At 50.4% G+C, this 17006-nt stretch overlaps 1 protein-coding gene and 1 long non-coding RNA gene across 2 annotated transcripts; one reads left to right on the top strand and one right to left on the bottom strand.

Annotated features, from left to right (window-relative positions):
- Window positions 1–11058: 11058 nt before the first annotated feature.
- LOC121017228 (uncharacterized) lies at window positions 11059–11818 on the top strand. The gene is made up of 2 exons (XR_005784676.1): window positions 11059–11105; window positions 11667–11818. It is a non-coding gene; the product is annotated as an uncharacterized LOC121017228 (long non-coding RNA).
- ERAL1 (Era like 12S mitochondrial rRNA chaperone 1) lies at window positions 11817–16213 on the bottom strand. Its single transcript, XM_040455371.1, has 10 exons — window positions 15897–16213; window positions 14469–14596; window positions 14286–14363; window positions 13855–13901; window positions 13640–13701; window positions 13358–13470; window positions 13018–13266; window positions 12724–12873; window positions 12520–12600; window positions 11817–12407 (listed from the first exon to the last, which is right to left on the bottom strand). Exons 1-10 carry the CDS (start codon window positions 16177–16179, stop codon window positions 12285–12287), a joined length of 1314 nt encoding a protein of 437 aa, XP_040311305.1. The 5' UTR covers window positions 16180–16213; the 3' UTR covers window positions 11817–12284.
- Between the last annotated feature and the right edge of the window lie 793 nt (window positions 16214–17006).

Here is a 17006-nt window from a genome sequence, read left to right as displayed (position 1 = left end):
TCACGGACCGTGAGATCGTGACCTGGCTGAAGTCGGACGCTTAACCGACTGCGCCACCCAGGCGCCCCTGGAGCTCTATTTCTAACTTGCTTTTGGAAATATTTCCAAATGGGAACAATCATTTCTTTTTTTATTTTTTCAATGTTTATTTATTTTGAGGGGGGGAGAGGCAGAGAGAGAGAGAGAGAGAGAGAGAGAGAGAGAGAGAGAATCCCAAGCAGGCTCTGAGCTCTCAGAGCGGAGCCCAGCTCAGGTCTCGATGTCACGAACTGTGAGGTCATGACCCGAGCCAAAATCAAGAGTTGACGCTTAGCTGATTGAGCCACTCAGGTGTCCCAGGAATAATCCTTTCTAAATATCAGTTTGCTGTCTCTAATCTTAACGAATGGAAGTAGCTCATCACATCCCCATGAGGATATTGACAGCTTGCTTTGCCTTTAAAATCAGAAGAGCTATTAATTAAAAGCTTATCTCCATGCCATTGTTTGGGGCGATATGCAGATATTAAATGAATAGTACAAAAGGTCCCCATTCGGGGCGCCTGGGTGGCGCAGTCGGTTAAGCGTCCGACTTCAGCCAGGTCACGATCTCACGGTCCGGGAGTTCGAGCCCCGCATCGGGCTCTGGGCTGATGGCTCGGAGCCTGGAGCCTGTTTCCGATTCTGTGTCTCCCTCTCTCTCTGCCCCTCCCCCGTTCATGCTCTGTCTCTCTCTGTCCCAAAAATAAATAACGTTGAAAAAAAAATTAAAAAAAAAAAAAAGAAAAGAAAAGGTCCCCATTCTACTTCACTCTTGAACCTTAATGAAACATAATGACAGAGGTAGGAAAGGAAACAACTTATATTTAACATTTTAGCATCATACATATAAAATGGGATGCTGGTAGGGCGCCTGGGTGGCTCAGAAGGCTGAGCATCTGATTTCGGCTCAGATCATGATCTCACAGCTTGTGAGTTTGAGCTTCACGTCGGCCTCTGCTGACAGCTCGGAGCCTGGAGCCTGCTTTGGATTCTGTGTCTCCCTCTCTCTCTGCCCCTCCCCTGCTCATTCTCTCTCTCTCAAAAATAAATAAATATTAAAAATGAAAAAAAATGGGATGCTGGTAATTGAAAATGTTTTCTCTTTTTCTTTAATTAATTAATTCCCATTCTGGGGTGAAAGGGAGAATGTTTAAAGGTGGACGATCGGGGCGCCTGGCTGGTTCAGTCGGTTGAGCATCTGACTTTGGCTCAGGTCATGATCTCGTGGTCTGTGAGTTCAAGCCCCGTGTCAGGCTCTGTGCTGACAGCTCAGAGCCTGGAGCCTGCTTGGGGTTATGTGTCTCCCTCTCTCTCTGCCCTTCCTCTGCTCACACTCCCTCTATCTCAAAAATAAATAAAAATGTTTAAAAAAATTAAAAAATATATTGACACATGCAACACTTTGAATGAATCTCCCAAACAAAATAATGACCCAAAGAAGCCAGACAAAAGAGTGCATAGTTTACCATTCCATCATATAAAGTCCAAAAAAAGCAGGTAAAGCTAATCTATGACGTTAGAAGTTGGTATGGAAGTCCCGCTTGGACAGGAAAAAGGGAGTGACCGAGAGGGGACACAGGAAGCTCCAGGGGATATTCTCGTAATGTGCTGTTTCTTGTCCTGGGTGATTGTTACATGGGTGTGTTCACTTTGTGACAATTGCCTTACAAGTTGTACATATTTTGAATGCATGTTGTCCTTCAATAAAAAGTCAATTTAAAAAACTTCCTACTACCCCATGACCCAGCAATTGCACTACTAGGCATTTATCCAAGGGATACAGTTGTGCTGTTTTGAAGGGGCACATGCACCCCCATGTTTACAGCAGCACTATCAACAACAGCCAAAGTATGGAAAGAGCCCAAATATTGATCAAGGATGAATGAATAAAGAAGATGTGGTATGTATATACAATGGAATATTACTGGGCAATCAAAAAGGATGAAATCTTGCCATTTCCAACAATGTGGATGGAACTGGAGGGTATTATGCTAAGTGAAATTAGTCAGAGAAAGACAAAAATCATATGACTTCACTCATATGTGGAATTTAAGATACAAAACAGATGACCACATGGGAAGGAAAGCAAAAAGAATATAAAAACAGGGAGGGGGACAAAACATAAGAGACTCTTAAATACAGAGAACAAACTGAGGGTTGCTGGAGGGGCTGTGGGTGGGGGGAAGGGCTAAGTGGGTAAGAGGTATTAAGGAAGATACTTGTTGGGATGAGCACTGGGTGTTATACGTAGGGGATGAATCACTGGAATCTACTCCTGAAATCATTATCGCACTATATGTTAACTAATTCGGGCGTAAACTAAAAATAAATATAAAAATAAATATAAAAAATAAAAGATAAGCGAGCTGCCAAAACAAAAACAAACAAACAACAACAAAACCTCCTAGGGGCACCTGGCTGGTTCAGTCCATTAAGCAGCTGACTCTTCTGATCTCAGGGTCATGATCTCAGAGTCATGAGATCGAGCCTTGCTTTGGGCTCAATGCTTGAGCATGGAGCCTGCTTAAGATTTTTTCTCTCTCCCTCTACACACCCCCTCAAATAAAGAAATTCTTTTAAAAACATAAATTAATTAATTAAAAATCTACTTGGGGCTCCTGGGTGGCTCAGTCAGAAGAGCATGAGACTTCTGATTTCAGGGTCATGAGTTTGAGCCCCATGTTCGGTGTAGAGATTACTAAAAAAGAATAAATAAACTTAAAACCAAAAAACCCCCACAAAAACACAAACAGATTTGGGTTTTGTCTGGAAGAATGGACTTGATATTTGCTGAAATGGGAAAAACAGTGGAAGGAGCAGATTCAAGATGGGACCAAGACTGCAGTTTGGGACTTGCTAAGTCTAGGGTGCCTATTACAGAAACTGGCAAGTAGGAGATTCACTCTACAATTTAGTTGTTTTTTTTTTTTTAGTGTTTATTTTTTAGAGTGAAAGAGACAGAGTATGAGTGGGGGAGGGGCAGAGAGAGAGGGAGACACAGAATCCGAAGCAGGCTCCAGGCTCTGAGCCGTCAGCACAGAGCCCGACGCGGGGCTCAAACTCATGGACCGCGAGATCACGACCTGAGCTGAAGACGGGCGACCAACCGACTGAGCCACCCAGGCGGCCCTAGTTTATTTTTTTTTTTAATTATTGTTTCAATGTTTATTTATCTTTGAGAGGGAGCATGAGCCGGGGAGGGGTAGGGTGGAGAGGGACAGAGGATTCAAAGCGGGCTCTGCACTGACAGCGGCAAGCCCGACGCGGAGCTCGAACTCACAAAGCGCGAGATCGTGACTTGAGCCAAAGTCAGATGGTCAACCAACTGAGCCACCCGGGTGCCCCTACAAGTTAGTTTAGGGACGAGGCTTGGCCTGGTCTTATGGATGGCAGAGCCACCACTGTGTAGATGGTATGTAAAGCCTTGGGATCAGATGAGATCAGTGAAGGAGTGAGTGTAGGCAGCAGAGAGAAGAGGTTCAGGGATTGCACTTGGGGCCGTCTATGGTTGGGGTTGTCCCAAGGACAAAGTGACACAGCTCATGTTGGCATCAAGCATGGCACTTACAATGTCCCACCTGGTATTACTTGCTGGCAGCTGGCTTATAAAGCCCCCTCCTAGGCATTCCTTTTGCCTTGTTATTTTTTTCTTCCGATTTTAATGTTATTTTCCAGTGGATTACTAAAATGATGTGTATATATTTTACTTATTTAATCCCTGACTTAACCCTGTGAAGACAGCTACTACTGCTCTCTATTTTATCAAACGAGGAAACTGAGGAGCATGGGTGGGATGGAATTTGCCCAAGTCACACAGTGTCTGTGCCAGAAGCAGGACTGGAAGCCAGACTCCCAGACTCCACACTCCTGCTCTTTTCATTCCTTCCCGCTGACCTTCAGGAAAGGGAGGCCTGGCTGGCTGCAGTAGGGCCCAACTAGGAGTTGATCCTGGCTAGCCCTAGTGTCAGGGACGGTGGCTGGCCTGAGGAGATGAACAGAGCGGCCTGGGGAAAGGCAGCCAGCAGGAAAACAGGCAGGGGCCTTGCTGAAAGGGGTTTGAAGGATGCTGGAGAGGAGGAAGGGGCCGGGATGTAGGGGTGGAAGGAGAGGGGTGATGCATTCGCATCTGCCCTGAAGCCAGTGGACCCTAGAGTGGAGCCAGGCCTCCATCCCCAGAGCCGGGAACCAGCCTTGGGAAGGGAGAGTAAAAAGTATAGGGCCTTTGGTGTAAGCCCTTAGAGACCTGCCCAGGCTGTCCCTCCTTACCTAAGGCTGCCACGTACCCAGGATGGGCAGAAGAGGGCCCAGTTTGGAGACTGGGCTCCGGGAGGACACAGGTGATGCTGTTCCCTATGCCCTTGTGCTCATGACTTCAGCCTTGGGAACCGGATACGGGGGCACAGGGCCCACCCCCTTCCCTGCTATTCCTAGTCCCTGGGCCTGAGGGCCCAGCACAGAGGGGGTTAAGGGCCCTGGAACCTTTGCCTGGAGAAGGGGGCGGAGGGAGGGGGGCGTGGGGAACTGTCATGAGGAGCCTCGTCTGGCCTGATAATCCAGGCTGCCTATCTCTTCCACAGCAGCTGTGAGGCAGACAGGTTGTCCTGGTGGGGAGGGAGGGAAATAAGGGTCTGGCTGATGGCGGGAAGGATTTGAGGAGGGAGGGACATCCAGGCTCCCTGGTGATCTTTTCCCATCCAATAGCTCCCTTCATGACTGTGCCTGCAGACTGGAGGTCGTGGCCCGAGTCTGGACATGGGGGTTCCCACTGACCCAGAGAATAGGAAGTGGGAGCTGGTGAACAGACTTAGGGAGGTGTTGATTGGAAAGTTTCTATTTCTGACTCACTCTGTGCCTGGGCGGGTGTGCAGGGGTGCAGTATCGTGTGCGTCCGTAGAGGTGTCTGAGTGAGCGCACGTGCCCACGGGTACATGCCCCTTTAAGGGGGCGGGCGAGTGGGGAAAGCTCACTGCAAAGCCAGAAGAGAAGGAACCTGGCATTTGTTGAGCCCCTGTTAATATGTGAGCCAGGCTCTTCTTAGAAATTTTCACCTCTCCTGTCGCATTTCATCGACACAACAACCAGGAAAAGAAAACATTTTAAGCCCATTTATCTGATAAGGAATTCAAGGCTCCGAGAGCAGGGCAAGGGCCCAGGCACACGTAGCAGGTAGTGACGGGAGTCCAGGGTCTGACAAATCCAGAGCTAAGCTTTTCCCTTTTGGCTCTGAGCCCATCCTGGGCAGGTGGTCTGGAAGAAAAGCAACAGGTTCTCGTTCAAGCCAAGGATGATGTGTGATTTCAGGGCCTGTGAGCTCCACGCAAAGGCCTGGCTCACAAGCTGTAGGAGTCAGAAGAAAGAGGATTATTGCTGGGTTGGACCTGCCGGGGAAGAGGCTTACAAAGGGGTTGCACGTGGGGGGGCCTGGCTGGTAGAGCCAGCCGGTAGAGCACTAGAGCATGTGACTCTTGATCCCGGGATGGTGAGTTCAAGCCCCACACTGGGTGTCGAGTTTATTTAAAAATAAGCTAGGGGCGCCTGGGTGGCTCAGTCGGTTGAGCGTCCGACTTCTGCTCAGGTCACGATCTCGCGGTCCGTGAGTTCGAGCCCCGCGTCGGGCTCTGGGCTGATGGCTGTTGGGGGGGACTTCCTACACGTTCTTTCACTGCATCTTCCCAAGGATCTTGTGAGGTAGGAATTATTGTCATCCCCATTTTATTTTTAATGTTTACTTATTTTGGGGAGAGAGAGAAAGTGTGCGCCTGTGGGGGAGGGGCAGAGAGAGAGACCGATCTGAAGCAGGCTCTGCTCTGGCAGCAGAGAGCCTGATGCGGGGCTCAGATTCACGAACTGTGAGGTCATGACCGGAGCGGAAGTCGGACGCTTAACTGACTGAGCCACCCAGGCGCCCCGGTCATCCCCCATTTCAGAGATGAGGAGACCAAGACGCAGAGAGACGAAGCAAAATGCTCAGAAAGACATTACTGGTAAGTGGCAAAACTCAGGTCTGATTCCGCTGCCTTTGAAACTCAAAAAGGCCCCACAGACACACGCACAAAATCAACCTCATTTGTAGCAAGTTTGTGCACAGAGCGCAGAGTCTGGAGTCTAGAGAGTAGTTGTAGTCCTGCCTCATCTCCCAATTTACTGTCTCACTCAGGCCTGGGCGGCTCAGTTGGTTAAGTGTCCGACTCAGGTCATGATCCCAGGGTGGTGGGATGGAGCCCCTCATCCGGCTCTGTGCTAGGCATGGAGCCTGCTTAAGATTCTCTCTCTTTCTCTCCCTCTCTTTCCCTCTGCTCTTCTCCACTCCCTCACGCTCTAAAATAAAATAATACAAAATAAAATCTTAAACACAAATAAAATTGGGGGCACCTGGGTGGCTCCATCAGGTGAGAGTCTGACTTTGGTTCAGGTCATGATCTCACGGTTTTTGTGAGCTCAACCCCCGCATAGAGGTCTCTGCTGTCGAAGCAGAGCCTGCTTCCGATCATCTGTCTCCCTCTCTCTCTGCCCCTCACCCATGTTGTCTCTCTCTCTCTCTCAAAAAATAAACGTTAAAAAAAATTTGGGTGCCTGGATGGCTCAGTCGGTTAAGCATCCGACTCTTGCTTTGGGCTCAGGTCATGATCTCACGGTTCCTGAGTTCGAGCCCTGCATCGGTCCCCTCGCTGATAGTGTGGAGCCTGCTTGGGATTCTCTCTCTCTGCACCTTCCCCTGCTCATGTTCTCTCCCTCTCTCAAAATAAATAAACTTAGGAAAAAAGTAATTTTACTAGCTGAATCTATTGTTTTAAGTATGCGTGCTGTGTATCTCTGTGTGTATATGTCTCTGTATATGTGGGCATTACATACATGTGCTGTGCACCTGTGTGTCTACGTGTCTGTGGGTTTCTGCTGCTGCCTTCTTGTTTTTCCTAGGGTCATGGGTTCCCAGATGCTGAGAGGTAGAGGAACCCTGAGGCTTTGGGGGTGATTTTCTCCCCTTCTCTGGGCCTCAGTTTCCTCTCCTACAGAAATGGATTACTTGAATTCCATGATTTCGAAGGATTCTTGCAGATCTGACCCTCCTTAACTTTGTTATTCACCATGTGGTCTAAGGACTTCATCCAAAGAAGGTCAGAATAAAAGAGTCACGGGCTTGATGCTACCGTGGCAGGGACTGGAATTAGACAGGAGAAGGCAAAGTTCCCAGACCAGTCCACATTGGCCTCAGGAAAGTCGTGCTTCTTGATCTGAAGCAAAAGCTCTTAGAATGCAAGACCACGTCCAAGGACCTGGATTGTGCCCTCCATCGCCATGCTGGCCAGGGAAGGGGCAGCGTCTCCATGTGGCTTGCAGAAAGGAGGCAGAGGGATGGAAGGGGAGCCATCCAGGAGACAGCTCTGGGCGGGCAGTGTCCTCAGGTCCTACTGTGGCCCCTGCAGGCTCCTGATAAGCAGAGGCCTCCACCCTGATAGCCCCGAGTCTGCTTATCAGGGTCCCCAGACTACCCCACCCAGGCTCAGACTCTGTTCCAGCCCACACCCTGATGACAGCACCCTCCACCCCAGCCAGGGCCACAGCCACAGGATCTCTGGTTGGCTGAGATAGCTCTTTTCTACCTCCAGGACCCTGGTTTCTGCCCATGTTCACCCTTGGTCTTGGGACTAAGCAGGGACTAGGCAGAAGCCTAAGCAATGAGTGGCGTAAATCTTGGCCTTGGTGCGTGAAGCCTTATTGTCTGTGGGGTCTCCGAGTAGGGGTGGCGTGGCAGCAGGAGTCACAGGACAGGAAAGGGGGCAAGGAGCAGACATAGCGATAATTTCTCACCTGGACAGAGTGCCTGGGTTTGTAAAGGTTCTTCAGCCATATTTCTCAATTCTTATAACTCGGGGAGCTATGTGTTGCCACCAGAGTCCAGGGAAGTGGCACTTTGTCTCTAGTTACGCAGCTAGTGAGTGCGACAGAGGAAAGAAGGAGGGAAGGAACCGGACACTGGCTGCACAGGTGCTAGGTCAGATCTGGGAGTTTGAGATGGGCACTCGCAGCATCCTTGTAACCACCATGTGAGATAGGTGTGGCCCGCTCCCATTTTACACATGTGGGAACTAAGCTGAGAGCACTCCGTCCAGAGTCACAGAGCTGGATGCAGTGGACTTGGGACTGTCACTCAGGGCCTGTTCTTTCTTTTCAAGTTTATTTATTTGAGAGAGAGAGAGAGACAGAGACAGAGACAGAGACTCCACTGTCAGCGTGGAGTCCAACTCGGTACTCAGACCCATGAACCGTGAGATCATGACCTGAGCCAAAGCCAAGAGCCAGATGCTTAACCGACTGAGCCACTCAGGCGCCCCTGGGCCTGTTATTTTTAAACCTGGGCTCTCTCAAGGGCCTCAAGCAGCTTTTAAGAATATTCTATGAGGGCCACCCGGCTGGCTCAGTCAGTAGTGTGTGTGACTTGTGATCTTGGGGTTGTAAGTTCGAGCCCCATGCTGGGTGTAGAAATTACTTAAAAATAATAAAATTGAAATTAAAAATTAAAAAAGAATGTTCCACAAACTTTCGGATGTTCACCCACCCCTGCTGTTGCTCATCACTTGCGGCCTTCGGTGAGCCCCCGTGGGGAGGAGGTGAGATGGGAACTAGCTTCTTTGAGTCCCTCCTGGGGGCAGCACTAGCCTCATGCTAAGTGCTTTGCCAGTGGCTAGTCACCCAGCTCACAGCTCGGGACTGAGGACCGTGCTTATTGCTGTGGACAGAACACGAAGGGTCTGACAGAGAAGGCTCGCCTGGGAGTTACAGCTTTGTCTGCCGGTCTCCCCAGGCCAAAGTTTCTCTCCTCCCCCACATCACGCTGAGCTTAGCTCCATGTCAGACATTTGACACGCATGTTTATTTATTAGCCACTACTCCGTGGTGGAGATACGTTGGCGAACAAACCAGGCTCTCATGATTATTTGCTAAAGTGAATAATCACACAAATAAATGAGCCCATAACAGGGAGAGTTAACTAGCCAGGGAAGGCTTCCCTGCAGAGGTGATACTTACAGATGTAGAGGGAATAGGAGTGAGACAAGAAAGGAGGGGAGCCTGGCTGCCTCCGTCGGTGGAGCAGGCAACTCTTGATTTGGGGGCTGTAAGTTCGAGTCCCATGGTAGGTATAGAGGTTACTTTAAAAAAAAATAAAATATTGGGGCACCTGGGTGGCTCAGTCAGTTAAGTGTCTGACTCTTGATCTTGGCTCAGGTTAACATCTCACGGTTCGTGAGATCGAGCCGCATGTCGGGCTCCATGCTGATCGCATGGAGCCTGCTTGGGATTCTCTCTCTCTCTCTCTCTCTCTCTCTCTCTCTCTCTCTCCCTCTCTCCCCATCCCCCCCGAAGATAAACTTAAAAAAAATATTTTTGGGGGCAGAAAGAGAGAGTGAGTGAGAGAGAGCGCATGAGCAGGGGAGGGGCAGAGAGAGGGGGACAGAGGATCGGAAGCAGGGTCTGCACTGACAGACTGACAGCAGCAAGCCTGATGTGGGACTCAAACTCATGAACTACAAGATCACGACTTGAGCAGAAGTTGGACGCTCAACCAACCGAGCTACCCAGGCACCCCTAAAAAAATCTTTAAAAAAAAAACCAGAACAAAATAAAAAAAAAAAAACAGAGGGAAGAGCACGTGCCAACATTCTGCGACAGCAGGAAGCACAACACCTCCAAGGAACTAAAGGGTTTGGTCTCTCATCCCACACCCCATCCTGGCTGCATCTGCCCCTGCAGAGGAGGGTATAACTGCCTCCCAGCATACAGACCAGACTGTCTAGGATGGGGGCTGGGGGGGGAGCAGAGAAGCAGATATGTCCTCCAGTATGGGGTCTAAAATAACAGAGACCCTGCTTGAGGGAAGGGTCTACTCCAGGAGTCTCGCCTTCCCCAGAGGCAAGAGAACCGAATACTGCCAGGCTCTCACTGAGTCTTGAGCTCTCCACAGGCCCCTACCCATTCTCTCTCTTTTTGAAAAAAAATTTTTTAAGTTTATTATTAAAAAATTTTTTTTAATGTTTATTTATTTTTGTGGAAGAGAGAGAGAGACAGAGCACAAGCAGGGAAGGGGCAGAGAGGGAGACACAGAATCCGAAGCAGGCTCCAGGCTCTGAGCGGTCAGCACAGAGCCCGACGTGGGGCTCGAACCCACGAACTGTGAGATCATGACTTGAGCTGAAGTTGGATGCTCAAACGACTGAACCACCCAGGTGCCCCTAAGCTTATTGATTTTGAGAGAGACACAGTGAGCGGGGGAGGGGCAGAGAGAGAGAGAGGGGGACAGCAGATCTGAAGCAGGCTCTGAGATGACAGCAGAGAGCCAAACTCGGGGCTCGAACTTGAGAACTTCAAGATCGTGACCTGAGCTGAAGTCGGATGCTCAACCGACTGAACCACCCAGGTGCCCAGGCCTCTACCCATTCTGATGCTGGCTCTCAGAAGAGCTTGGAATTCACCTGCCCTCAAATCACCAGCAGAGCCCCACCCCGGCCCCCGGCCCCCGGCCCCACACCCAGGAAAGCTTGCCATGGCAGAGGTGGGCAAGAGGTCTGACTGCCTAAGTCTAGTCTCCTTGGGCTCAACATAAATATAGGCAGGGGCCCGGGGAACTGAAATTTAAGCCAGAGCTTTTCCCAAGAATTCAGAGATCCAGCTGTCAGGACCCTCCCTGCTTTACAGAGGTTCAACTAACATTCCTACTACCACCACTGCTGCTGCCACTGCCATGGTCAACAACAGCCTCCACCAGGGATTGGGGGGAGGGGGAGGTCTGTTCTCCCTCTGCCCAGGCCCAGCAGATAGATGACCAACTTCATTGGGGATAGGAGCGAAGCACAGACCCTAACCTTAGCAAGGATACTAGAAAGGGCCTAATAGGGAGAGGGGATAGAGACCCTTGTTCCAAGGGGTCCAGCAGGGAAAGGGTTAAGAGGAGGGGCTCTCTAGAACCCGGGAAAGTGCCCCACCCAGGGGAGGGGCCAGTGGATTAAAAAGCAAGCAGTTTGAGTGGAGAGGCAAGGACAGGGCCTCCCTACCTCTAAAGGCCTCCACAGTCTGCAGTTCCAGCTCCAGGTAAGTGCCCTCTCCTGGGCCTGTCTGCTTGTTGATGTGACCACAGGGAAGCTTCTGCCTCATTACATCATCTCTGGTTTATTTAATTCTGGTGCTGGGTCCCCGAGGAGATCTCAACAGACCTGAGCTTTACAGGGTTCTCCAGGCCAGTCCCCTTGCCTATGCAACTTGGGCCGCCCTTGACCACAGTATCAAGGGGTTGCTGGCTCAGGAGCTATGGACCAGGGAGGGGGAGATCTGGGTGTCTAGCACTGGCCTATCTTGCTCTGCCCTCGGCCCCTGGCTCTCCCTGCCACAGTCCCCTGTGCCTGCTGCAGGATCCTGGCTGGGATATCATCATATACTGTAAGTTTGCGATGAGATACTACAGTATAGATGATGTACTAGTCCGGGTACCCCCAGCTCTGGAGCCAGACGAGGAGGGCAGGGGATGCTGCAAACCCACGGGGCTCGCCGCTCAGCCTATCACAGCCTGCTGACTGCCAAGACACTTGGGAATGGCGAGGAAACCGTTACCATTACTGAGTTTAGTAATGGTAACGGTTCTCTTGCTGCACCCAGAAAACGTGCCAAGAAGAGAGCTCAGGACCCTGGAGCGGAACACTGGAACACTGGAAGGGAGGGAGACTCCAGCTCAGACAACGGGGTGGGGGTGAAGGAACGGGTTAAGTTTTCTCTTTCTTATTCTAAAGAAATAAAGATGAGAACCAGTATGCTTGTCTTTCAACTTTATTGGAATTCGAGACTAGGGGGAGGGATGGGGCGAGAGGCACTATCTCACTTAAGACCCATAAGTCCTTACACATGGTTTCAAGGTAGAGGAACTGAGGGGATAAGAAAAAAAAAAAAACCTCTCTGCTAACAAGTGGCACCTGAGAGAGAAACTCTGGGTTCATTGCCAGCTGGAAGCAGTGTGGTATTGCTCCCACCAAAGAACCAACTTCTAGACCTAAGCAGCGGAGGCCCGAGGCAGAGGAACTACCTGAGAACTGAGCTAAGGTCGGTTCCTTCCTTCAACGGGAAAAATGGCCAGGCAGGGGCTGTGCAGACTCAAGCAAGGTCAAGTTAGTCAGGAAGTGTCCATGCCCCTTACCAGTCCCTGCAGGGTCTGAGCAGGAACCATTCTGGTCAGTGGCTCCGGCCAGCAGCTTTGATGCCTTGGGAGAGGCAGCAGAGTGGTCACTTGAGAAGCTTCACAGAGAGGCGGAGCCGAACATCGCAGAGAAAGATGTCCATGAGGTCGCGGCCCACCTCCTGTGCAATCTGGGAGATCAAGTGCCCCTTTGGACCAATGAGGATCTTCTGAGGGTGGAGCAAAAGAGAGGGCCATGAGGCTGCTCTCGGGGCTCTAAGTGCTAGAGGAGAACCCCTGCTTAATAGACCCCTAGTCCCTTCCAAGCTTAATCCAGCTTACCACATGAGATTCTTTGGGCACCAGAAGCTTCTGTTCGATCACCAGCTCCCCGCTTGGCCCTTCCTCCCACACCACTGTCCTCTGCACAGGGAGATACCATGATTAGTCAGACAGGCCTATACCCCTACCTCTCTGGGCCCCAGATAGCCTATTCTGGGTATGTGGCTGGTGAAGAGCCCCTAGACCCCTTCATTGTGCCTGCACCTGCTGCACATTGTAGGGTATCTCCTGGGGCAGGTGCTCTAGTAGCTTCTCTCGGATGGTGTTGGCACAGATCTCCTCAGGTGTCTGGCTGGTGAGGACTCCGCTGTGGAACTCCCAGGGTCCCGGCCGGGCCTGTGCCAGGAGGTACTGCTGTGGGTACAGAGAGGGTACGTGGGGCAGCTCCGTCCCAACCAAGACTTTCCTACCTACTCACTCTTACTTCCGGGAGGAACTGTGAGGCTTGTCTTCATATGGTGGAAATCAAAGGACAGGCTATGGCCAAGGCCAACTGACCTTTAGTATTTTCACATCTTCCTGGCTTAGGGCAGACAACATGAAGATCTCCTGGAAGTGGGGCCAGCCAATCTTCTGAGGGCCTCCCACAGACTGTGTGTTTGGGCCCTTAGCTGCGGGGCCCGGGCAATGGGTGCCGGCCTGTGAGCGAACAGCCTCCCTCATCTTGAGCTTCTTGCCATTGACCACACCTTCAGTGAGGGCTGCTGTGAGCTCCAGGAGAATGGACTTCTGCTTCAGGCAATCTACCTGGGCATGGGGGATGGGCAGAGGGTGGGGCGGTAGTGAGATGGGCACCTGAGAGGAAAGTAGACCCCTCCTTCAGGTAGGTGGTGCTCACCTTGTTCATGACAAGGATGCTAGGGACTTGGGAGAACTGGGTCAGGCACTGGAGCACTTGGGGGCTGAGCTGGTTCCGAGTCCACTTGTCTGAGACGTCCACAAGAACCACAACTGGAAGTTGGCAGGGTGGGGAGGAGGACAAAGATATGACCACTCTTTCTTCACCCCCCAAAAAGACCCATGATATGGGCTCTGGCCAACCCCCATCCCCCAAACTACCAGGAATGAGAGAGGCCATGACCATGTAAATTGGGCTTCAGATTCCCATCATGAGTCTAACCCATATCAGCAGATTCCATGCTCTTCCACGGATCTTCCAACAAAGAAAGCTCCAGATGGTGCCTGAGGGACAAACATAGGTCAGGAAGGGTTTTATGACTGATGTACTCCTGATGAGGAAGAGGGTATAAGGGGGTTTTCCAGTCCCTATGACAGAATCTCCCCGCCCTCTCCTCAACACCTTTCCCTCTACATACCCATTTCCACAGCTATTACCTTTTCTGTTTAACAGGGCTGATGAGACCAGGTGTGTCAAGTAGAATCTAAAATCAGGAAAGAGAGATGCCCAGCCCCCCAGATGGAACACTTATGACTGGTGAGCGAGAGAAAGGCCATCCTTGATTTCAGGAGCCTGCCCCCACTCTTAGCCAAGCTGACTTTAGATTTTCACCCTCCAGCTTTGTTTTGGTTCTAGATGGGATCCAAGAGAAAGATGATGACTGTGAATATGTGGAAGATGAGAAAGGAGTGAAGAGGGAATGAGATCTTTCTGACTAGATGCCAGAGGTGGAAGGTAGAGAGAGAACTGCATGAGGTCTAATGGAGAAATGAACCTAAACATCATTTTCTTCATGTCTAACTGTAAGGGGGACCCTCGTAGGTTTACCCTCTGTCCTATTTGCTGGACTCCCTTTGCAGGTACCCACCACCTGAGCTTCCTTCTCTGTGATGATCCCCAGAGCTTGGCAACGAGTGGTGTGCACCTTCTTGGAGACAGGGAACACCTGCCAGAAACAAAGAAGTCCCAAGTGAAATCCCAGATCCCTCTAGAACAATCCATAAACAGAAAAGAAGTGAGAGATGAAAAGGGGGTTAAAGATTGAGCATACTTTTCGGCCCAGCAGCTGGTTGGAGAGTGTTGACTTCCCTGCATTCGGAGCACCCAGGAGGACCACTCGTAGGACCCGGGGGTTCTCGGGCATATCAGGACGATGGACCAAGAGGAGATCCTGTTCATCTGTGGGGGGGGGGGGAGGGGGTAGGAGGGGAGTGAGAGGTAATGCAATATGGATCCTGTCAGGTACTCAGTCCTACCCACCCACAGAGGAAGTAAGGAATATAAGATTAGTGTACCATGTTGAAGCTGAGACCTGGCTTTGAGATTTAGTTTGCCCGTTAATTTGTTTATGTAATTTTATTAAGTTCTCTAACTTCTCTAAGCCCCTTAGTTTTCTCACATGTAAAATGGAGATAATATTAAACAACACCTACTTATAACCTTCTTTTGATGGGGCACCTGGGTGGCTCAGTCAGTTAAGAGCCCGACTCTTGGTTTCAGCTCATGATCTCACAGTTCGTGAGTTCAAGCCCTGTCAGGCTCTACACTGACAGTGCAAAGCCTGCTTGGGATTCTTTCTCTCTCCTTTCTCTGTCCCTCCCCTGCTTGCTCTCTCAAAATAAATAAACATTAAAAAAAAAAAAAAACAACAACTTTGGGGCACCTGGGTGGCTGTCAGTTAAACATCTGACTCTTGATTTTGGTTCAGGACATGATCTCACCGTCCGTGAGTTCAAGTCCAGCATTGGGCTCTGCACGGATGGCATGGAGCCTGCTTAGGTTTCTGTCTCCCTCTTTCTCAAAATAAATAAGTAAACTTAAAAAAAAAAAAATAACCTTCTTTTGGCAATTGTGTAAAAACAATCAGCACAATGCCTGGCACTTAATATTCAATTACTGTGTGGAACTGTACTGTAGTTGTGCCTGGTAAATCTATGAACATGTATGAAAGTACATCTAGATCAGATAAAGCGAGAAATCCCTCCAGCTCTGACAGTCTCACCTTATTAAGGGTGTTATGAAGGCTCTGCAAGCTTTCTCAGTATTTCTAAGTAGGAGTCCCTTATGCATTACAATTACCAGTTTTTGTATCCAGACTCCCCACCAGACTGTAGTCTATGCTACTTGAAGATCAGAGAGTGCTGTTTCCTGGGTGTAACTCAGTCTCTTGACAAGTAGATGGGCACTAATCGGATAGAGTTTGCTTCCCAAATCCCAAAGCCACAATTGTGCTTTGCCCATGGCCCTTCAATCTCCTGCTTTTTGTAAGCGTCTCTGATTGTGATCCTCTGGCTCCAAAAGTTTTAGAACCTGGTATTTCTCTCCTGTGAGATCCTTCACGGCTCGCCTCTCTTTGGGGACCTCGAGATCGTTTTCCATAATATAAGACCAAAGATGATATCCCCAGAGAGTTTCCCTGACTCGGAACTTTAAATGCTAAAACTGTGACAGTCCGGGACAAGCTATCTGGGCCCTTTACCTCTGTGTATGGACACGGCGGGAGGATGAGAAGTCAACGAACTGTCTGGCTGAGCGAGTCCGAGGAAGCGGTCCAAGGCTGAGCTCTGGCCATATCGGCGAGAGGCGGAGGCCAGACGGGGACCAGAGAAGGCGGCGCCCGCGAAACAAGACACGCACCTCCGCTGACAGTCCAAGAGCGAGGAGAGGCCGGTCACCCACCCCCTCGCGGCGTCTGGGCCCAACTGCCGGACCCCTAACACCGCCCGAAAGAACATAGCAGCGCGCCGCCCGGGAGCAGCCATTACAGCCGCAAGGCACTCCGGGAACAGGCCAGAAACGCACCTAAGAGTGAATAGAGCAGTGGAAAAGCGAGCACGAGAGAGCTAGATTGGCCCAGAGAGCGGAGACGCACGGGATGCCGGAGGTGGGATGAAGGAGAAACTGCTTTGGAGACTGACCGAGGCTAAGGAAAATCTGTATTTAGAGTTTGTGTAAATATGATGATTGTTTTGGACTCCTATACACAGGCTGCTTTCTTCTTCTCCTGCCAAAGTTTTGTAAAAGGTTCTTCTAGCCCTGCCTCCTGGGCGACTACATCTCCCATGAGGCCTAGAGGCAGAAATCGTTCTCTTAGCGCAAAACTTATCGCGGCTGAAGAAACTGACGCATCTAAGGAGGAAAGGTCGTGGAAGCCGGAGCGGGTGCTGTTCCGCTGTCCCCCTAAGGGTCTTTTTGGTTTTCTCTAGCCTCAGGCTTGCAGGATCCTCTCCCAGTGCCACCCCTGGCTTGGTCTAGCGGTCGGCAGCGGCCTCCACTGCCACCCAAGGAGTAGTCAGTTCGTAGGTCTGTGTTTCCGAGGAGCAGCATACGCGATTTCCCTTCTGTAAACCTCCATAACCATCTCATCTCAGAGACCATTCCTTTCTGGAGAAAAAAGAGGGTCTGTAAAGGGAGAAGCTGCTTAGTCACCTACAATTCCCCAGATTGATTCAGTGGCCTGCAAAACTTGGTATATCTTAGCTGTTTGTGGCCTTAAGCCTTATTCATCCTTTGAAGCCTCTGGATTAAACTCTTGAAATTGAAGAGAGAGAGAGAGAGAGAGAGAGAGAGAGAGAGAGAGAGAGAGAGA

Source organism: Herpailurus yagouaroundi, unplaced genomic scaffold (assembly GCF_014898765.1).
Source record: "Herpailurus yagouaroundi ecotype Mexico unplaced genomic scaffold, PumYag 215, whole genome shotgun sequence".
Lineage (NCBI taxonomy): Eukaryota > Metazoa > Chordata > Mammalia > Carnivora > Felidae > Herpailurus > Herpailurus yagouaroundi.
The sequence above is the reverse complement of the archived record's forward strand: the minus strand, read 5'-3'. Positions and strand labels throughout refer to the sequence as shown.